At 39.3% G+C, this 23,126-nt stretch overlaps 1 protein-coding gene and 1 long non-coding RNA gene across 2 annotated transcripts in view; both read left to right on the forward strand.

The window, feature by feature from the left end:
* Window positions 1-23,126, forward strand: part of LOC307266576 — a 239,153-nt gene that overhangs the window by 53,477 nt on the left and 162,550 nt on the right. The window lies entirely within an intron of this gene.
* LOC307267356 (stonustoxin subunit beta-like) lies at window positions 6,574-16,838 on the forward strand. The gene is made up of 4 exons (XM_080049669.1): window positions 6,574-6,705; window positions 9,072-9,171; window positions 11,706-13,169; window positions 13,289-16,838. The coding sequence occupies exons 2-4, from the start codon at window positions 9,081-9,083 to the stop codon at window positions 13,837-13,839; spliced, it is 2,106 nt and encodes a 701-aa protein (XP_079905795.1). The 5' UTR covers window positions 6,574-6,705; window positions 9,072-9,080; the 3' UTR covers window positions 13,840-16,838.

Here is a 23,126-nt window from a genome sequence, read left to right on the forward strand (position 1 = left end):
TGTGATGTTCAATGAAAAAAAGATGGCTATCATAACCCCTATTAACAAGGTCTTTTACATAGTTTTATATGTGTTTAATGATTGGGCATCAGTAAGGCGTGTCACTGAAGCCACGTTATCTGCATCATTTACTGGTCTAAGGTAATCCATATTGCACGTGATTTCGTTGTTTATACTAAAATAAACAATTGGGGATAGTGTGCATCATTGGTGAAACCTTTTGTTCAAAATAAGACTTTATTATACTTTATATGAAATTCTATTATATACCACAATTTCTGCTCTAAATTTATTGTGATAAAGTTTTGGTTTGTTTAATCAATTTAAATAGAAAAATGACAGTATGAAATGCAAAACAATGATTCATTTAGGTATTTTTGTTCATTCTTAAAATATCTAGAGTATTTGCTACATAGCTCAGTGTGTCACAACAGGTAGGCAGCCATCTTGAATATGGTTAATGAGAGACTTCTACCTCCAGCAATGCACTGATGATCCACTAGAGAGCAGTGAAGATCGTCCTTCAAGTCTCAGTGTTCTTCTCTAACCAACAACACCTCAAACTCTACCACCTGTATGTGTCCTACGAGTGTATGATCACGTTATGAAAAAAACTAATAATTATAGCAATTTCCCTCACAGTAATGAAATACTTGCAAGAATAATTTCCCACAGGTTTAGAATTTACTTGTGGTGGTGGGTTGGCCAGAGTGTGACAGTGTAGCGTGACAAGGTTAGGCAGGCAAGGTTTCATTAAAAAAAATAGTCACAGCCAAGTTGTCTATCAGAGACCAATAAGAGCACAGTGTTGCTTTATTCAAACTTGCCGTGTCTTGCCTTGCCCCGCCTCTTGCCACATGCAGCATACACTGCAGGCTCTCATTCTCTGTGTTTCCCTATCTGAGTAGCGGCTCAAATGCAGTTTTTTTGCTTATTTAAGGCTGAAGTGCGTTGTCCATGGTGATGGCTCTAAATAGACTGACATCAAGTGACTTTTAAAAGTTGTCAACAATGGATTTCTGAAACTCATAAGCTCATTTATTTATTTAATAAAAGTAATGTTTGTATTTAGTACACATGTTTCACATCAATACAATGGGGAACACTGAAAGGGTAAAGAGAGGATACTTTTATTTTATTTTCCCATGACTGAATCTCAAGAAAAGTAGAAAATGAAGGCTAAAATATTTGCTAAATAACTGTATTTGTATTTCTATAACTTTACCCACTTCATGTGAATATATGGATTCTTGTGCCCACCATCTCTACCATTGTGTCCTTGAGCAAGACACTTAACCCCAAACTACTCCAGGGGCGCTGTACTATGGCTGACCCTGCGCTCTGACCCCCTCCGAAGTGTGGTAACTTGAGAGGGGATGTGCGAAGATAAATCTTGTGTGAATTGACAAATGTACACACACGTTTGGTTGAGCAAGACTGGATGCTGCAGTACTGTCTGCATGAGGAGATGCAGGGCAAGGTGAGGCAAGTTTAAAGTCACGGCCAAGTTGTTAATCAGAGACCAATAGGAGCAGAGTGTTGCTCTATAATTAAACTTGCCTTGTCTTGCCTTGCCCCACCTCTTGCCACATGAAGAATACACTGCAGGCTCTCATTCTCTGTTTCCCTATTTCAGAGATCACTAACAGGCGGTCAGAGTCCGGACCCAGAGGCTGTCCTATACGGACTTTGACCAATAGTCAATACATTATTTTAAGTATTTAAAATTTTGACAGGGCGGTTCTATTTTGACTGGAGCAGCTTTTCTAGACTTAACGGTACTGGTTTAGAGAATCAGGAAATCCACTGACAAATTGCATTCGAGTTAAGCCATCCCACGTGATGACACTCAGCCAATCAAATCTGTGCATTCCCAGCACAGGCTCACAGACAGAGACGAGTGAGAGAAGAGTGAACCGGAGACAGAAAAATAACTACACATGGCGCTCTCTTAGAAGAGAAAAGTTCCAACCACCAGACCAAAACAAGTAACACAACTAACACGTTTAGGAAAGCCACTCCATATGAAAAGAGCAAGCTCTGGAGAGAGGTAACTGCAGTCACATTTTACCTGGCAAAGGAAATGAAGCCTATTTTAAGTTATGACAAAAAGTCAGTTTGAAAGAGTCTGACAGTAAACCATGTCAACATTCTTGTTAATGTCCAGTTGGTTAAATTGCACACAGATTAAAACTTGTTTAAAAAGGTAGGCCTTCTTTGACCTGAATGGTCTGTTTCTTTTGTAAATTTATTTGAGGTGCATAAATATGTTTATTTAACACAAGTTAAGTTAATTATTTTCACATCAATACAGTGGGAAACCCTCAAAAGGTAAAGAAATGATAATTTTATTTTCCTCTATTTTCCCATGACTGAATGAATGTTATTAAAAGTAGAAAATGAAGGCTAAAATATTTGTTGTAACTGTATTTGTATGGTAGACATACATTTGGTTGTGCAAGACTGGATGCTGCAGTACTGTCTGCAAGAGGCGAGGCAGGGCAAGGTGAGGCAAGTTTAATAAAAATAAAAAAATTTGATTTACAACTTGGCCTTAACTTGGGAACACTGAGTAAACATGTCCTAGATGGCCTGAGGGTTTGATGCTTCTTTACGTACTATTAACAGTGTTTCCCACAGGTTTAGAATTTACCTGTGGTGGTGGGTTGCGCAGAGTGTGACTGTGTAGCGTGTGATGGGCGGGTTCAGTATGAAGGTTCTGGCTTGGGACCCAGAACAGCAAACACACAGTCCCCTATTGTTTTAAGGTTAAAACAGGTTTACTGTGAGTTCCCAGCATTGAAACTAAAGTCACAGCCAAGTTGTCAGAGACCAATAGGAGCTCAGTGTTGCTTAATAATCAAACTTGCCTTCCCCCACCTCTTGCCACATGCAGCATACACTGCAGACTCTCATTCTCTGTGTTTCCCTGTGTGCAGTCCGCAGAAGTGCTGGGTCATATTGGTCTCTATAGACCAGCGGTGTCCAAACCATTTTTAATTGGCCTGCAGCAAATGTTTAACATAGAATGGAATATGGCTGTTCAGTCCAAAACAATAAGCTGAAGACGCAGTATTTAATTGAGAAAAAAGTAAACCTGTCTCATGGCCAGATAGTGTAGTGGTTAACGCCAATGACTAGAATGTGGGCGACCGGGGTTTGATATCCAGTCATTGCAAACATTAGAATTTCACAGTGGCTTGCTTTAGTTTGCCACCAGACAGCTGTTTAATGTAGTGTAGTTCTGTGTCCAAACTAAGGTTAATGCGAACAATTTTTAATTGGCCCGCAGCACATTTTTAAGATAGAATGGAATACGGCCATTCAGTCCAAAAAATTAGATAAATAAGCTGGAGACGCAATATTTAAGAGCGGAAAATCGCAATCTTTCTCATGCTCAGATAGCATAGTGGTTATATGCAGGGGCGGGCCGTCCATTGAGGCAAACCAGGCAATTGCCTGGAGCCCCGGGGCCCATCAGCCCCTTTAGGGCCCACAAAATGCCCTCTTTATATTTTGCCCCATATCTATTGTTTTTTATAAAAAATCTCTTCACAATAGTAGGCCTATCATCGGGATGTCTAATTACTCGCGTTTTGACGGCCTTTCTGCCAACCGTGCACCCCCCTTCAGTCTGCACTACATGGACTATTCCATTACACATTACGCTGCACGTTCACGCGTAAATCCAAAAAAGTAAATAGCGGGAGAAGAGAGAGACGAGATAAACCTAACCTACCTATACCAAAATGAAGCGAACATACGAGAGCGGGTCACAAAACAAACAGAAGAAGGACCAAAGTCAGGACTTAATATCAAAGCTGCCGAAGCTATTAAGCTTTTTTACAGCACCCAGCGCGGTGGCAGCGGGACCTTAGACGGAAGAACAGCTGTCTACATCATTAACCGGTAACGTTCCAGCTCCTACTGTCAATCCAACAGGTGGCTCTGGCTCAGCCAGCAGCTATGCTAATGACGTGAATGTGTGTCAACAAACTGATGGAGATAATTAATGGTGCAACGGATCACGGTTGATCCGTGGTCCATTCGGACCAACCCTCACGGTTTGGGACCCACGTGAACCGCGGATTGGATGCATATATGCAAAAAAAAAAGACGCCTGTGTGTTCACGTGATCGGCGATCGTGTATTACAGAACAGTTAGTGGCGATCGGGGCCAGCCTCTAGGTCTACTGTAGGCTACTGACAAAAATCACACAACACATTGCCTGTATTTTTGTAACAATATTTAGGCCTATTAGTTTAGGCTATATTTGACTGCTCCACTTTAAGTCAGCCCAGCCAGGCGATAGTTAAGTTTCAATTTTGTTTTCACCTCCGTGTGTAACAGCTGTTCAGAACAACAGCTGATAGGCTTGCGACAGCAGGAGTCAGTCTAAAGCCATCAATGATCAATTTAAGTAAAAAAGCTAAATAAAGCTATCTCTTCTTCCTTCTATCTGTGTATATTTCTCTCTCCCCTGCACACTTAGTCACTACTATCCATGCTTAAAGAAGGCAGGGTTATAACCTAATTTATTTTTTTTATATTTGAAGATTTTATTTCAAATAGGCCTAGACTCTGTGGACACATGCTATTTTGTAATTCACTGTGTATTTAAAAAATAAAACAACACATTTAATTGAAAGCAAAGTCATATTGGTCTCTAGAATTTTATCCAGGTTAGTGGCAATCATCAACTTCCTGTCAGAGAGAAAGCTTCCTCTGCGTGGCCCCTCTGACACACTTAATGAACTAGGACTAGGCAATGGACATGTCATGGGTCAGGTTCAGTTAATGGCACAGTTTGACTCTGTGATGTGGGATCCTCTTAGACCAATCCAAGCTAAGAAAGCCTCTGACACGTACCTGAGTAGTCTCATCCAAAATGAAAAAAAGCTAGTGACTTTTGTTCATCCCTTGTATGGAGTATCTCAGTGTGCGCGATATAAGGTACATTAGATGCAAGGGCCCCCAAATGACTGTTTGCCTGGAGCCCCAAAATGGCTAAGTTCGCCACTGGTTATATGGAGTCTCTAATAGAGACAGTGCATGAAATAGGCCACGCCCATCTTGGGGGAAAAGGTTGAACACCGTTCCATTCACTTTTTATCGAAGGAGACCTGTATTCTGCAAACAAACTTAATAAAACATCCCTTTCACAAAAAGCATTACTTTCTTTAAAGCCACGACTCTTGTCTGTCTATACGAGCTGTTTTTGTGAAAAATTATTAAGCAATGTTCAATATTGAGGTGTTTTTGTCCCGTCTGACCTGGCAGGAAACAGCCCTCTCTATTGTGGCCGATTTGTGAGAACCCGGAATTACACCTCAGAGACATGTCAGAGCAGAGCAGGAAAAACCCTGCGTATTCAATTCAATGTTTAGAATGTGCCAATTAAAAATGGTTTGCCCTTGGGCCGTAGTTTGGACACCACTGGTCTATAGAGACCAATCTATGACCCAGCACTTCTGCGGACTGCACACAGGGAAACACAGAGAATGAGAGCCTGCAGTTTATGCTGCATGTGGCAAGAGGCGGGGCAAGGCAAGACATGGCAAGTTTAGTTATTAAGCAACACTGTGCTGTGTACTGCTGTACTGTGCTCCTTTACGACTTGGCCTCGACTTTAGTTTTAATCCTCCAAAACCTGTTCTACTTTGTTAGAAAATGTTATCAACTTTAATTTACTGATGTATTAAGTAGTTGTGCTTATTATTATCACGGCGTAGTTCCACTGAAAAAAAAAATTACATTTTAACATTTGCCACAACTGAGATTCGAACCACGGTTGCCCATGTACTAGTCATTTTCATCAACCACTATGCTATCTGGGCTTAAGACACTTTGAGTTTTTTCTCATTTAAATACTGCGTCTCCAGCTTCATCTTCTTTGTTTTGACTGAAGGGCTGTATTCCATAGTTTTAATCCTTGGAACAATTAATAAACCTTTCTACATGACCTGAGGGGTCTGGATGTTTCGTAACATACTCATCGATCAGGGATGCATTTGGGTCAGGGAAGAAATTATAAAAGGAGAACATACTATTTTAAAAAATACAAAAAAAAATCAACAGGGGAAGCCTATGCAGTAATTTAAGTACCTGAATAAGGTGTTCTAGAGAGTGGTTCGATCCCCCGCTTCCCCTCCACATGTCAAAGTGTCTCTGGGCACGACACAGAACCCCACATTGCTCCCGATAGTTAGCCTGCACCCCGAGTGGTAGCTGCTGATTTTGGTGTATGAATGTGTGTGTGAATGTGTACAATACAATGTAAAGCACTTTGGGTCAGTGACATACCAGGGAAAAGCTAGGCCATATAAGTGGAGTCCATTTACCATTAAACTGTCCCTGAGTTTGGTAGTGTGAGGCTGGATGCTGCGGAACTGTTTGCATGAGGGGAGGAGAGGGAAAGAAAGGTAAGGCAAATTTTATTAAAAAACACCATTCTGTTTCAACTTGTCTTTTTGACAATCTTGGCCTTGACTTGAATAATGAATAATGCATTCAATTGCAGATTGCAAGTTCCTGCATTGATATCTCTGTCATGCCTGGAGCATGGGAGGAACGAGTGGGAGAGCAGTTATCTGAAAGAGTATAAATAATCTGGCAGAATCGCAGAGTATCAGACTTACTGCTCCGGTTGGAAGTCAAGACACCTCTGAATCAAGCTGATCAGCTGATCTACACAACTTCACCAGGTGAGGAAACACTTGGATGGACAGAGACGGGGTGAAACTTTAACAGATTTATCGAAAGACTTTAACTGAACACCAGTGTGCATTCAACTTTTACTATCAGATTAGTATCTACAGTTTATCTTTTATCTTTGTCGTCCTAGTCTGTTTAGTGTGTGGAAAGAGAGTTGACTAACAGTGTCATAAACTCACACCACTCTACTTAACCTTTAGGTGTTCTTGGGGACGTTTTTGTCCTTTCGCACTTTTTTTACGCTCTTTTTTGTGTATAACTTTGGCTGTGCTTATGTTAACTGAAATATTTTTTTTTTTTATATTTTGTGAATTTCTACTCAGCAACTTTGTACCATCTATAATAAAGGCTGTACACTTTTTTGTTACACTCATGTCCCTAATATTTTTGTCCCCTATTGACTCCCATTCAAAATGGCCTTTTTTGATTTGATCCTGCTGTCATTACAGCATAAAATATTTTTTTCAATGATTTTATGCTTTCATCCTCGACATAAAGCATCAAAACATTTTAATTTTCAACACCATCACCATTTTGAGCCATTTCCCTATATTTGGCATAGGGTTGAATTACAAGCAATTTTCCAGGTTGTCGGTCCTGCCCCCCACAGTGCAATAGAAAGAAAATAATCAACCTAAATGGTGTGAGTGTGTTGGTAGGGATACTAGTGTGTGGTGCATATATGTGTATTGAGAAAATGTAGTGTGTGTGTTTGTGTACACACAGCCAAACTTTACAAACTCAAACTTGTATGGAAAAAATGGCCCAATTGAAAGCATTAAATCAGGGGTGTCCAAACTTTTTTCACTGAGGGCCACATATAGAAAAATCTACGAAGGGCAGGGCCACTTTGCAAAAATAACACATTTATCAGAACATGTAGCTGCTCTGATGTTTAGTTTCATAGTGTCTTCGTAAATTGTAATCCTTCTTGACGGCAACACTTTCCTTGCAAATTAAACAGACACATTTCCCCTCAGAACCGGCCCAAGCCTTCATGGAGCCCTAAGCAGAATTTCTCCAATGTTAGGGCTGACCAAATCATTGACTTTTGTTAAATGCCATTCAGACACCCAGTGTTTCCTGTTATTGCCTCCAATGTCCAGCTGGGTGAAAATAGTAGTCAGCCGAGATCCCAAGCCTCCTAGGGGGGTCTGGGAGTATGCCCCTCCGGGAGATTTTTTTTTTACTTTTTAAAGTGAAATGCATGAATCTGGTGCACTTTGAGAGGAAAATTAAGAGGCTTATTCTGAAGAATTTTTTATGAAAAAATAATTTGGAGACTGTGTCAGATGAATTAGAAGCTATTGAAGAAGGACACATGGATCCCCCCCCCCCAAAAAAAAAAAATTTAAAATATTTTTTTATATTTTTAAAATCAAAAAAACCAGCTCAATCATTTATTTCCTCTTGTTTTTTCTGAGGATCAAATATGCTCCCTAAAACCATTTTTGTACTTTTTTGTAATTTTTTAAAGTTGTAGGCATAAACATAAGATATGAGAAATTAATGGAAAGTGTGGATCCATATGGATACCTTAGGGTTGTGTCTGTTGTGAAATTACTGTGTGTGTATGTGTGTGTGTGTGTGTGTCTTTATGCGCATGCATATGTGTGCAGCTCTAAGGTGCAATTTGTGGGTTTTCAGGTGGCTACAAGGTTCACAGTACTTTGTTGACATCATCAAAGAAACTGGAATTAAAAGGGTCAAAAGCAACTGACAATGAATTAATATTTGATATGTACAGTATGTAAAGAGGTCAAGTGGGATAAAAGGTTTTCAAAAAAAAGTGAAAAAAAATATTACAGTATAATGTTTTTAGGGCAGTTTATAGGGAGAGGACGTTTTTGTCCTTAGGGAGCCGAGTGTGAGTATTTATTTGCATCTGTGACTGCACAAATACTAAACATGTATCAAAAGCAGTTTTATTGCAAATCATTAACATATCCTAGAGTCTGATTATCCCACTCAAAAAAATCCACTTTGCATCTATTATATGAGAAATTTTTTAATTATTGTGTTTCTTTTAAATAAAAATGGCTCACTTCGTCACATAAACTTGCATGTAAAGGGTTAAAAGCAATTACAAATTAATGAATATTTGATATGTACAGTATGTAAAGAGGTCAAGTGGGATAAAAGGTTTGTAAAAAAAAAAGTTGAAAAAAATAAGATTATTATTATTATTATATTACTGTATAATGTTTTTATGGCAGTTCATAGGGCAGTTCATAGGGAGAGGACGTTTTTGTCCTCTAAGGTACTGAGTGTAACACAAAAGTTAAGGTCACACAAGGGTTAAATTGGAGTACAAATTGAAGACTTTGTAGTGACTTTGTTTTACATTTATCAATAGGTTGGAAAAATGGACTCGAGTAACATGAAGATTGCTGCCCTGGGTCGACCATTCACCCTGGGAATGCTCTATGATGCTCGGAGAGATGCACTGATCCCAGGTAAGTCTTTACTTTGACTACATACGACTTAAATATTTCTAAATCTATCTGCCTGTCACAGCTCTGCTTACAGGAACTCTGAAGACATTTCATAAAACAGTAACACTATTTTAACTACAATGTAGTCGTGGCCATCTCTTGGTAAAACATTTTAGGTACATTGTTAATTAGGCACCCACTAAATCAATGCACAGACACTGCGGGGAATAACATAAGACGTATTCCTATACCTTCTTGCTTATTTGCCCGGAGCAGCCCATACAACGTCCATAGAGCCCTCTCTATGCTTCTTTCTTCACTCTTTAATCCCGTGCGGGCCGTGTCCGCAAACTACAGGTGCAGCTCCGCTATCGTCTCACCTCTTTTGCACCGGGTCAAAGGGCAATATCTGTGCGATTAATCTGCGTTAATTTTTTTAATCGCGTTCATTTGTCTGTGATTAATTAATCAAAATTAACGCGTTAATTTGACAGCCCTAGTTTTTACATTTTAAAGGAATACTTCACCCATACGGAACCGGCGTTCTATCATTATAAAATCGCTATTATAAGTATTTCCTCAGCTTTCCTTTGGTCCAGCTGTCCTGTTAATCATAACCTACAAACACAGAACAGACAGTTAGCTTATCATGAGGAGATATTCACAGATTTGTACAACATTCTTAAGAAAAATATGTTTTCATCACATCAGTGCAAGGGAAGCATAACAATAATTTTAAAAAACATTTTTCTATCATGCGCTGGAGGGTCAGGAACTGTAGTATTAATGGATATCAATGGGCCCAAAATGGGAAAAAAGAGTAGGGGAGAGCAGGGCTAGTAGGCACACTTTTTACTCTATTGAGAATTGCTCATCACCTAAACATCTTTCAATAGTCATTCCTACCTTAAATTGAAGCTTAAAGGAATACTTCACCCATATGGAACCAGCGTTCTATCATTATAAAATCACTATTGTAATATAATGAATGAGGTTTTTCTTCCCTCAGTCTTCCCTCAGTCTTCCCTTGGCCCAGCTGTCCTGTTAATCCTGACCCTTACTGTGATGTCACAAGAAGGAAAATGTAGGGTTAGACAGTGAGACCATAAAACACTCTTTCTGCCTTTTCTCAGGCTAGGATGATCCAATTTCATTTTTTTTGCACATTTATACTACATAGGATCTCAGAGTTCAATACACCTTCATACAACCGGTGACGTAGGTCTTTAAGGTGTTGGCTTGAAATATGTACCCCTCACTTTTTCTAACTTATTGTAATAAAGAAGAAATTTACCATCAAAGGTTGTCACACACTATGGGGTTGTTTGTCACAATGTTATCTTACTGGGAAAAAAATCTTAAAAAGAAGGCAAGAAAGCAGAACTAAATTTGAAAATTTAATTTCATTGTCAAGTTGAAAAATAGGCCTAAATAACTTTATGCATCTTAACACAAAATGAGCAAGGAATAAACAAACAGGAAATCCATATTAAGACCAGCCTTCTGTATGTAACAACATAAAGAACAAAACAAATAGGTCTAACAATAATAGCCTACTCAACTAGGCTACACACATCTTCTGTTTCTTCTTCCCCAGCTGGTGTGGAGTGCACTGGGGTGCAGTAGCCTTAGCAACTGGTCTAGTTTGGGATGCACTGGGTCTTTCTGATTGTGTTGCCCTTTTTTTCTTTAGCATGCTTTTTGCCTTTTCCTGCTCTATTCTCCCCTTCTCTGGGGTGTCAGTGATGATACAGCTTGACATTTTCTTTCGTTATTGGGTTCCTTTTCTGGCTGCAGCCTTTGGATAACATGTGACGACCAACCACCCAAAAAATGTGACAACCAACCCCAGCTGGAATTTCCTGCTAGCACTAAGGCCAACAATCATCTGAGAACTTGTTAGCTTGCTAACAACAATCTAAATTATGGCTTAGCCTTCACACTTTTTAGGATAACAAGTGTAATGTTATATACCCATTATGTAAAGGCCTAGAAGCAAAATACTGAGGAGCTAAATATTTTCGATTTGACATGAAAAACACAAACAGTCCTCTCACCTCAAATTCAGCAGTCTAACTCGAAGGAGGACTATGTAGGTGACCTCTGATCCCAATTCTGGATATTTACATACCAACATGTAACAGACAGCGCCTTCTGGTTCCGAGATATAACGATTGTGACAACCAACCCGTGTGACATATAACCCCGTTCTCCCCTACATTACATGTGCGGATTACACAGCACATTAAATACTGTTAATATACGAGTCAAAGTTGAAATTCCAAAATTGGTTAAAAAAAAACACTATAGCCTTAGGGAAGTGTGATGCCATATGCATGAACACAGCCTCAACAGTTGTCAAAAGGAAAACCAAATTGCCCAGAATGTCTCTTGGGATTTGAAGCATATCGAAAGCTGTTGAGGGAACTGCCTGCAAGATAATAATCTGCAACATGTGGATATCTAAATGTTAATTTCTTAGCTTTTTATGACTTAACATTAACAACAATATTTCTGTGCCTAATCAGATGATTTATGTTTTCCCATTTCTGTAGGTTTGACATTGTGGGATGATAAAACTCTACAAGACAAGACAACTGTTAGCCCTCACCAGAACAGTGTTTTTCAAATAGCAAAATCCGACTCCACTAATTCCAAGTCCTCCTTGCTGGATGTTAATGCTTCTCTGAAGGCCAGTTTCTTGGGTGGACTGATTGAAGTTGGAGGATCTGCCAAGTATCTGAATGATAAGAAGCGATCCCACAATCAGAGCAGGGTGACATTTCAGTACAAAGCTACCACCAACTTCAAAAAGTTGTCAGTGTCTCACCCTAAAGTACAGGACCCCAAACAGTTGGATCTCATTAAGCAGGGCTCTGCAACACATGTAGTCACAGGCATCCTTTATGGGGCAAGTGCTGTCTTTGTGTTTGACAGTGAGAAGTTAGAGTCCAGCAGCGTTAGGGAGATTGGTGGGAGCATGGAAGCCGTGATAAAGAAGATCCCCTTATTAAGTATTGAGGGTAAGGTTGACATCAAGCTGACTGATGCAGAAAAAGCCCTTACTGATAAATTCTCCTGCAAATTCTACGGCGACTTCATTCTTGACAGCAACCCTGCAAGATTTGAAGACGCAGTGAAGACCTATGCAGAACTTCCAAAGTTGCTGGGTAAAGATGGAGAGAACAGTGTTCCAATGGAGGTTTGGCTGATGCCCCTGACACATTTTGGCACAGAAGCTGATGAGTTGAAAAGAGAGCTCAGCATTGGGTTACTGAGGAAAGTTGAAGATGCTCTAGACGGTTTGACAGAAATAGAAATGAGATGCAACGATTCTTTGGACGAAGAGGTGGCGGAGAACAGTCCACATATTAGAAAAGATCTGAAAAGATTCCAAGAATTGTGTGGTTACTACGAATCCAGCCTCAAGAAGACCATGGCAAATACACTGCCCTCCATCCGTGCAGGTGAAGAAGATGAGAGCTCAATAAAAAAGTTCCTTGAAGACGGAGAAAAGTCGCCATTCAGTAATGACAAACTAAATGAGTGGATGGATCATACAGAGAGAGAAATCAATGTCATCAGGTCCTGTGTAGATACCATGGAGGGAATGAAGTTTGTCCAAAATCGGTCAGAGTTGGACAGAGAGGTTCTTGCTCCAGGTGTAGAAGACGCTCTGTGCTTTGTTTTCATCTGCCCGGAGGGTGGCGACCCCTATCTTGGTGGGATGACCGAATACTTGGATTCAGCTGAAGTACAAAGTCACACTGAAGACCAGTGGTACTACTCAGCTGAAGTGATAAAGAAAATAAGAGAAAAAGCCAAAGGATTTGAAGACCTCGCTAAAGCTCTGAAGAACAACAAACGATTCCGTTTCCTCGTAGCATCCCTTCCAAACAAGAAGTACAGAGGAGCAACCATCTACCAATACAAGAACGGTATTCTGGTCAATGAGGATTTTTCAAAGCCTGACCTCCCTAAAGTGGAGGACATCACAGACAGAAGTGATTTGATCTGGTGTAAGTCATTTTCCATGCTTTTTCACTCACAAATACACTGCACTAATAACTCTCTTCTGGAAACCTGATTGACCATCAGAATGTCTAATGACACATTTTTGTTTTGTTTTCTCCTTCAGATGCCTGTGATCTCACCCTGGACCCAGACACTGCACACAACAGTCTCCATCTGTCTGAGGGAAACAAAAAGGCAACAATTGGAGCACAGCAGACAGCTCTCCCTGATCATCCAGAGAGGTTTGATCAATGTCCTCAGGTGTTGTGCAAACAGGGCTTAAAGGGGCGCAAGTACTGGGAGGTTGAGATGAGCAATGATGGCCATGACTATGTTCACATAGCTGTTGCATATAAGGGAGTTGAAAGAAAAGGTCAACCAGGCTTGTTTGGGAAAAACAAGACATCCTGGATTCTTCAGAAGCTTTCAGCAGTGAAACAAGTGTTTGCAGCTCATAATGATGCCAGCTTGGGAAGCGCTCATTTTCCGTCTACTTGCTTAAACAGAGTTGGGTTGTATCTGGACTGGCCTGCTGGCACTCTGTCCTTCTACGCTGTCTCTTCCGACACACTGAGTCATCTCTGCACCATCCGCACCAAATTCACTGAGCCTCTTTACCCAGGCTTCATGGTAATTCTGCCTTACAGTTATGTGTACCTGAATCTGGCTGAATAAGAGAAATTACATATTCTTCACTTTTAAAGGTCACATATTATGCTAAATGCACTTTTTAAATGTGTTCTAATATATCCATGGGTCCACGGTGTGCCTAGAGACTGCCAAAATATCAAAAAAAATAACAAACTCTCCTTTTCTCACTCTCCCCCTTTCTGAAACCCCCACCTCTCCCCCACCCAATATACTCCAGTCAGAATTCTCGCCGTCTATAACGTCATAGACGGCACAGCCACATCCCCATATTTTCTTTATATGTCCATGCTTCCCCCCCACATTAGTAACCAGAAACTTCCACCGTGCAGTATTCTATGATAACTCTCCTCCCCCCATTTCTTATTGGTCCACGGCCCCGAGATCCTCTGGAAAATTTTCCGAGCGACAGCCCTGTTGTTTTCCCCGCTAAGCGACAAGATGCCCATAGTACAGCAAACCATGCAGAGTGTTGCATAAACCAACACAGAAGCATTCTGCTCATAATCCACTAATTTATCTTAATCACAGCAGTCTTAATAATGCCGCGTTTATAACGAGACAAAGCTTAGGGAACTACTTGTGTAGTAATTCCATCGGTGAAACTAAAAGGAATCTCCTCAATGGTTGTTTGCCTGTTATTTACCTAGTGTAAGCTTGTAACATGTAGCTTCGGGAGTAGCACCCAACGTTTGCTTCTATTACACTAACTTAGCTTTCCCATTGGAGTTTAATAATGCCTCGTTTTTAACACCACAAAGGGTGGAAAGTTATTCCTGTAGAAACCAAATGTGAGGCTATTGTTTTCACTGGTTTTAAATCGTCTGAGTGTTACTTTTAGCCGTTAGCGCAGATGTAGCTTCGGATGTAGCACCCAACGTTTGCTTCTATTACACTAACTTAGCTTTCCCATTGGAGTTTGATAATGCCTCGTTTTTAACACAACAAAGGGTGGGAAGTTATTCCTGTAGAAATCAAACTTTGAAGCTACTGTTTTCACTGGTTTTAATCATGTTTACCCGGCTTAGCTCCGGGTAAACACTGTGTTCGCAGTCACGCAGTGTCTCTCTAGTATCACGAGAGCACGGCAGAGACGGTGGGAGGGCCCGGCAGAGAGGTGGGAGGGGCCAGCCAGATCGCAGGCTGCAGACACCAATATAGGTCATCCGGAGACCAGAGGAGCATCAGGGTATAGAGGCTTGCTACAATAAATGATCTGAACGGGTTTTTCAGCAAACATTTAAAAAAATAAGTATTAGGGACTACTTAGACCATATAAAATTGTCAGCAAAGTGCATAATATGTGAGCTTTAAAGTGTGAAAAACATCTTACACCAAATGTTAGCTCCCCCTTGACACATTTAGAAATGCATCCAAAACCAGAGGGAACAGGATGATTGGTGTGGGGGATGTGATAAAGTGACTATATGTAATTGTCAGTTTTTTATTTCATGTTGATATTATGCACCAACTTTTTTTTAAACTGACTTGTCTTTTACAGCTACACATTGAGTTTAAACATTCACTACTTGGTTTATCACAAAGATTTTACTTTAATTGAACCTTTCTATTCTTATTCCTTATACTTAAAGGTAAAGAGTCTATATTGATACACATTTGCTTTGTCATTACTAGTATGGTGAAAAAGTTAATAAGAGTCCATGCATAAGAGTTATATTGCATAACTTTTTTTAAATGTGTTTGTGTTGATTTGCTAGTTAACAATTGTTCCTTTGTTTTTTATAGAATACATTATTATTATATTTTGTCTTTTTTTCCTTTTGTCTGACCTTGCATTGATGTAGGGTACTATTGGTGATTGATGTTTACTATTTTTAAAGGGGGCTATCACTGTTAAATTAGTTTTGTTAGATGTAAGACAATGTTTTTTAATATCCACGGTATCTCTTTTTTCGGATTAAATTAATTCCATAAATTTGAATCAAAGACAGAAACACAATAAAAAGGCTAAAGAAAACGACCAAAAGTTAAAGACCCTTTTATGGATTAATAATTTCTCTGTCACCTCTAGTATGTTTAAATTGTATACCATAGCCCATGCATAAGAGCTGCCTTGTATAACTTGTTTTGTTGAATATATCATGTTGATTGGTTGTTACGGTACTCGTTGATCTATTTAGCATTTGTAAAATGTCTTCTGTGTGCAATTTGAAAAGAACAATTTGTAGAGAATGCAATACTGTTAATTTAGTTGTTGTCTCATTCCTGATCCTTAACCGTGACCTAGGGTTCAATTTATGACTTTTTGACTCAGTAATTTGTCACGGATCTAAAGAAGAATTGTTAACACCATTTTGTAGACATTAAGCGCAATGCTGTTGTTAATAGAGCTGACTCAACGTTGATTCCTATGACACTGTAACTCCTGTTGTGTTTACTCTATTCTTGTACAGAATATTCAATACAGTGGAGTGACCTGAGTTCACCACAGTGTGCTACTTAATTTTCTTTAGGTGTAACCGTTGGCTAAATCGAAAGTTACGAACCATTTATGACATGTCTTGAGTAAGATTATCCCTATTGCCTAAATATCTAGAGTATTGTAGCTGATACTGTTCTGAGGAGGGAATTGTTGCTAACAATATTGTTTGAGATGTTGATACAGTCTTGCTTAGTCAACACTAGTATGTTGAAATAGTTAAGCATAGCCCATGCATAAGAGTTGTTTTGCATAACTTGTTTTGTTGAATGCATCATGTTTTATTGGTTGTTAGGGGGATTTTATGGTTTATTGAGAATTTGATCCTTTTATTCTGTGTGGTATTGTGGGGTTTAAAAACGGCTATCCTAATACAATATAAGAATAATACTTTTGCTTTTATTTTCTGTCTGTACCTTAACCCTGACCTAGGGTTCAGTTAATGGCTTATTAATGACTAAGTAATAATTTACTGTTCTGAGGAGAGAATTGTTGTTAACACCATTGTTTGAGATGTAAAGCAAAAATGCTGATGTTTATAGAACTGACTCAATGTCAGAATATTCAATAAAGTTGAGTGACCTGAGTTTACCACTGTGTGCTTCTTGTTATTTCCTGTAGATTCAAAAGTTGAACCAAAGGTTATAAGACATATTAATTAAGACACGTCAGTATCTATTAAATGCAAAAAGACTAAAATGATATATCTCTAATCCTAAGAAGACATTATGTATCTTTCCAATAGCAAATAACACATATAAAAGCTATATTTGCAAATCTGCCTCATGGATTTTAAGAAGAAGAAAATACTCAATTGTCTACCAGTTGTATAGAGGGATAAATGTGTGTTTGGCTTACATGTTACATAGAGTATACACCTTAAATAAAAACACAATAGAATAATTGTACTGCCTAGTTTATCGCCCTTGGAGTGCCTTGCTTGATGAAAGATTTCAACTCTGGCTTTAGCCAATATCTAGATTTTTGGTTTTGAAAGATATGCAAATGTATAATGCATAATTTGTGAAATATGCTAAATTTGCATATTGATTAAAACATTTCTGAAAAAAAAACGTCCAATACAAAAAACCATTGTGTTAATGCCAGTTATTACATGGCACTTTGAGAATCCTATGTAAATCACAGCATTCTACAGGTCTGTTATTTCCAGCAAGACAGACCGCTGTCAAGGGCCGTTGCTAAGGACCTACGTCACAGTTTTGATGGATAGACGTCTACAAACAGGGCTACTACTCGTTCAGAAAACAATGGAATACTTTTTCAACATGACTTTGCATGTATCAGGAGAGCAGGGAACACAGGAGTCATGGTTAATGTCCGACAGGACTCCAGTCAACACGACGTGAGTAGGCTACTTTGGCCGCATATTGACAGTTAGACAGTAACTTCAGGCTGCAGCCCGCAATGTAACTGTTCCGCAGTCATTTTCTTCGTGAATTGTGTTATTTATGTTGGGGGATGATGCTTGTTAGCTAGATGGAGCTCTTGTTAAACATATTGGCCGATTAGAATTATTATTTGTAGAGTGTGCGAGTCTTGAGTTGTGTTAGCAAAACAGTAGCTCTAGCTAACAGCTGAGCCGGAGCCTCCGGTCAGCTGAAGCAGACAGTCTAGCGGGGCGAGCAGACTATTCCCCCGTTACTAGGTCGTATCCTTGGTCGTTTCTATTTACTGGTGTATTAAACTACGTTTTCATTACATAAGAACCTAGTGGGTTTGCAATGACTATTCCAGTTGTTAGACAAGGTCTCAGGGTTGCTGGGGAAACGAGTTGTTTTTTGTTAAACTCTTCTAGGTTGGCCGCAGCTTGACATAGTTACCGTTGCTACTGAGTGAGTTCCGACCGTGTAGCGGACTGTTTTTGGCTGTTAAAACCATAAAAACAACATGTTGCTAAAAATTAATTGCTTTATTTTTTGTAGTAGCCATGTAATAAGCGGGATAAAGTATAGCGAACGGGTCACTTGCTAGAAATAAAAACCTTCAAGCTGAACAGGAGCCCTCCGCTGCGCGTCGGGCTCCTGTTCAGCTTGTCGGTCTTTATTTCTAGCAAGTGACCCGTTCGCTATACTTTATCCCTTACTTATCAACTTGCAAAGTTTCATGATGATATATTTAATTTGACATTTTTCAATTTTACCCTTGCATTAAACCATGGTTCCGATTTTCTATGTCGGCCCCCTGTAGCTTTCCAGCAGGTAGTTGACCAGGTTGTCCACCCAGTGTGTGATCCTTGAAGGTCCTAGATATCATTTCTGGTGAACAACCTTTTACAACAGCCCATGTCTGTTTTCAGAAAAAAAGGGGGTTTTGCCCACTGGGTAATATTTATGTTATTTATATTATTAAGTAAAATGTTTGGTATTTATGACATTAAGTATGACATCCATCCACAGCGATGTTTGCGCCTGGATTGTAAATCAAGGCTTATGCTGAAACCACTAGTACCATACATCCCATATTGAGTCACACTCTCATCGGCCTGCCTTGTTTCTCTGTAATCAAAGTGTATGTCATGAGAGAAAACATGAAATGTCTTTAGAAACATGGTGGCTTGAAATATTTTCCCCTCCCCAATGTCGTGTGAACTATCAGTGGTTCTCGCACTACTACATACAGGGTTAGGTAGATAGATACACCAGCAGTTAGGCACTTCAGAAGCCACTAAGTGTAATAACCTCCAATAACTTTATAATATGTCAATTTTCAATGTAATAAAAGCTGAAAAATGCTGTAAATTTCCAATTAAAGGAATAAAATGTCAATCAATAATGTTATAACCTTTTTCTTTATCTTTGCTGTTTTTTACACTATTAGCTGAGTTTTATAAAATCCTTTAACAGTGTAATAACTTGAGCTGCTATCTATTACAGAATATTCATGAAATCAGAAAGGACACTATGACATGTGGCACCTGATCAATTGCCCTCCTACATGAAGGCTGCCTTTAGCACCACCCAGTGTCTGGTGTTATAATTGTTAGCCTGCTGGGTCTGACATCATTCCTTCTTGCCAGTCAAACATTGCTCATCCAACTTTACTAGCAGTGCTTTTTAAGTTTTAATTAAAAGTTTAATTTAATTAAATTAAATTTATTTACGGCTCTTGACCTCATGGTATGGAGCACAACACATTCAAATAATAACAGAACAAAACAATGGTGTACGGCATGGACAAAACACAAACGCTACTCAAACAATGGTAGGACATTTTTCAGATAGGCTCCTGTTTTACCAATAACTTTTGGCCTTTCTGACCTCAAAAGCAAAATCAATTCAAACATAGATGGAGGATTAACATAATACCTCGGCAGGTACTTCTTTCTATAATACATTACATTTATATTCACCCAAACAGGACATGACACTCATCGGCAAAATAATTGTCATCACAAAGGTTACACATTTTATTTTTCACACTTTTTCATATGTAGATAAACACATGATAAACAAGCTGTACATTGAAATATACTGTAGAGTCAGGTCAGCTCAGCAGGAAAATTAACTGAGGCTGTGAGACACATATGCCCGCTCACTTCTAAAAAAGGATTACTGCGAAGTCACTTTGACTAGCAGATAAATGGATATTGACTTCTGGGCTGCGCTCAGCACGGTTTGTTTTAACACTATATTTGGAACTATCAAAGCACTGGGAGCAGGCAGAGAGATAGGAAAACATCAGGCACATTACATGATGTCATTCCTGGAAGCTTTGAAACACTCTTTCATCCAACAGACACAGTATGACTGTTCATTTTAAATAAAGATTACTGTGGAGTTAATTTGAATAGCAGATAAAATAGATATGTAATGAGCCAACACGGCAGGCACGTGCTTAATGACATCTACCATGGCTACAGTTTACTCTTTCAACAAACTTCCACTTTGCCTTAACTTTAACAGTCATAAACGACATAAAACCGTCATGTCATGTTTGAATGGATCACGTTGCACACACACACGCAAACGCACACCAGTGTTAATTTTGGCAGCAAATTCTGATTTAGTCTTAGTCTTAGTCTTTTGAATATCACACCATTTAGTCTTAGTCCTATTCTAGTCATCTAAAATATTTTAGTCTTAGTCTAGTCTAGTCTACTAAATATAAGCAGATTTTAGTTTGACTAAATCTACAGCGGACTTCGTCTACTAAGTGTTTTTCTTCATTAAATGGTATTAAGGTTTGAATATGCAATACAGACACAAATTTAATGGTTGTAATACAAAACATGTATTCTATTTCATTAGTAAAAATCTCACATAAAATCAGTGTACCTGACTGGATAGGGGGGAGGGGGGGCTTTAAGAGCCTGTGCCCGGGGGTCCATTATCTCATGATCTGTCTATGAACCAACTGGAGTCCACACTCTTTTTTCTTTTTGCAGGGAGCATGCACAAGCATTATTTATAAAAATAAAGAAAATAAAGAAAATATTTTAAAAAAGTGGGGGGCCCCACACTAGGTCTTGAAACGGGCCCCGAGATCGTTAAGGCCGCCCCTGGGCAGCAGCAGCACGCAGTTGAGGTGCTGATAAATTTGAGCAACTGCACCTTCCTTTAAGCAACACTGCTGCCGCTGTGTGTGTTCGGACTTCTTTTGCATCAAAGCCTTTTTGATAATACAATTAGAGGTTTTAATTGAACGCTGTCCATGCGTCGGAGTTGATTGTAACTTAAAAACAGAAACTAACGGACGGAGGTGGCAGTTTCACATGGCTCTGTGTATTCAAACTCGAGACAGAGCCTACTACAAACAGATCGCGGAACTTAGCCGTTCCCCTAGACATCGTTAACGGGCAGGATATCCCTGACTATCATTTTTGTCCATCATACCGCAGAGTTTTTCAGCACAGCGGCTCACTCCACCCGCTCACACTTGCGCGGTCTCCCGTCGATTTTCACCGACATAGGGTTGAATTCGCTGCTTTGCACTGATTGGATTTCTTCCCAACTTGTCCCACAAAAAGAGTAGTTCTGATTGGATCTCTTCTCCAATCGTCCCGCCCTAACAGTTTCGTCTAGTTCCTATTCGTAGACTATAGTGTCAGTTAAATTAGTCTCAGTCTTCGTCATCACATCTGCCTTTTTATTTAGTTTTTATTTAGTTTACGTCCGTGAAAAAGGTTCGTAGACGAATATTTTTCGTCATAGTCTTAGTCTACGAAATTAACACTGACGCACACGCACACGCACACACACCTTCCCTCTAAACTAGGGGTGTGTACGGTTGCATGACTGCATTTTTTTAGTGTATAGGTTTAACCCTTTGGGATGGGGGGAGGTGGGGGGAATCATTGTTGCCACATTTTTACTTTTGAAGGTTTCATTGCACCTACTTCAACTGGGTTACTTCAATTTTCAGTTTATCTCTCATCTCTGTGACGTGGCTGTGACTGCGTGCTCGTGTGTGCCTGTTGCGTGTCCACAGTGCTGGCTGATACTCACTCACACACGTACACTGAGCGGGGCATACGGATTCTCCAGACTAGCTCTTGTCTTCTGTTCCGAGTCTGTTGAGCCTTTTTGCCTTTACTTTAATCTTCACAGCTCTTATACCTTCAGCTGTTTGGTCTTAGTATCTTGACCCTTGTACTTATTGGGTCAGAGAAAAACGTATTTTTAGATTTCTCTGTATGTCCGGCATATATTGCAGAATTTACGATAAAGTTGACTTCTCTTGACGTATTGTCTCAATAGTACATGTCTCTCCTGAGATTGTGATTTATAGTTATTGATGGCGATCAGAGGATCAACTATTTCTCCAGGGTGTATATGGAACCCAGTACAGAGCAGGCCCACGCTCCAGTGAACTGAGGTCTTACAATCCTTACACTATATTGCTTGACACTTGAAACGGCACATATTCAGGAACTCTAAAGTAAATATCAAACTAGCTAAAAAACTAGCTACTTACATTAACCTACAGCATATTCAGGAAATCAGAAAGGGCACTATGAAAACCAAATAATATGACATGTGGAACCTGATCAATTGCCCTCCTACATGAAGGCTGCCTTTAGCACCACCCAGTGTCTGGTGTTATAGTTGTTAGCCTGCTGGGTCTGACATCATTCCTTCTTGCCAGTCAAACATTGCTTATCCAACTTTACTAGCAGTGCTTTTTAAGTTTTAATTGTTAATTTTCAAGTTTCACTCTTATAGCAGTAAGATTAACTGAGACACTTTCGCACAATATGGCTGTATGGCACTTCTAAAAAAGGATTACTGCGAAGTCACTTTGACTAGCAGATAACATGGATATTGACTTCTGGGCTGTGCTCAGCACGGTTTGTTTTAACACTATATTTGGAACTATCAAAGCACTGGGAGCAGGCAGAGAGATAGGTAAACATCAGGCACATTACATGATGTCATTCCTGGAAGCGTTGAAATCATCAACAGACACAGTATGTCTGGTCATTTTAAATAAAGATTAGTTTGGAGTCACTTTGACTAGCAGATAAAATAGATATGTTATGAGCCAACACTGGGTGCAACAGTTTTATGCATTTGCATACTGTTTGAATGTGTCTCTGAATTTGACTTCAACCATCACTACAGTGTTTCATCAGCCTTCACTGTGTCATTGCAATTGCCTTAAAACTTAAAAAAGAATGACAGAAACGTTCATGTCAGTCATTTTTGTAAAGTATTATAAGTATACATTGTCATTCTAGTTATGTAGTACATCCTACTTATGTTAATTATGAACTTCCTTTGCCTAAGTAAAGAATGGCTTGTTTTAGCACCTTATCAGCAATTCATAGATTTGTATTTCATATTTGTTATTGTCTATACATTTTTATATTTTTTATTAAAATTAGAGAACTAACCCGGGTTAGATTAATGTCTCC

The sequence above is a fragment of the Ammodytes marinus genome, assembly GCF_949987685.1.
Source record: "Ammodytes marinus genome assembly, chromosome: 20".
In the NCBI taxonomy this organism is placed as follows: Eukaryota; Metazoa; Chordata; class Actinopteri; order Uranoscopiformes; family Ammodytidae; genus Ammodytes; species Ammodytes marinus.

Bases quoted from the DNA above. Each gene is read 5' to 3' on its own strand.
- LOC307267356 (XM_080049669.1), top strand. From the start codon at position 9,081: ATGGACTCGAGTAACATGAAGATTGCTGCCCTGGGTCGACCATTCACC. The intron at 9,172-11,705 runs GTAAGTCTTTAC...CCATTTCTGTAG, and splicing joins GAGAGATGCACTGATCCCAG to GTTTGACATTGTGGGATGAT. The intron at 13,170-13,288 runs GTAAGTCATTTT...TTTCTCCTTCAG, and splicing joins CAGAAGTGATTTGATCTGGT to ATGCCTGTGATCTCACCCTG.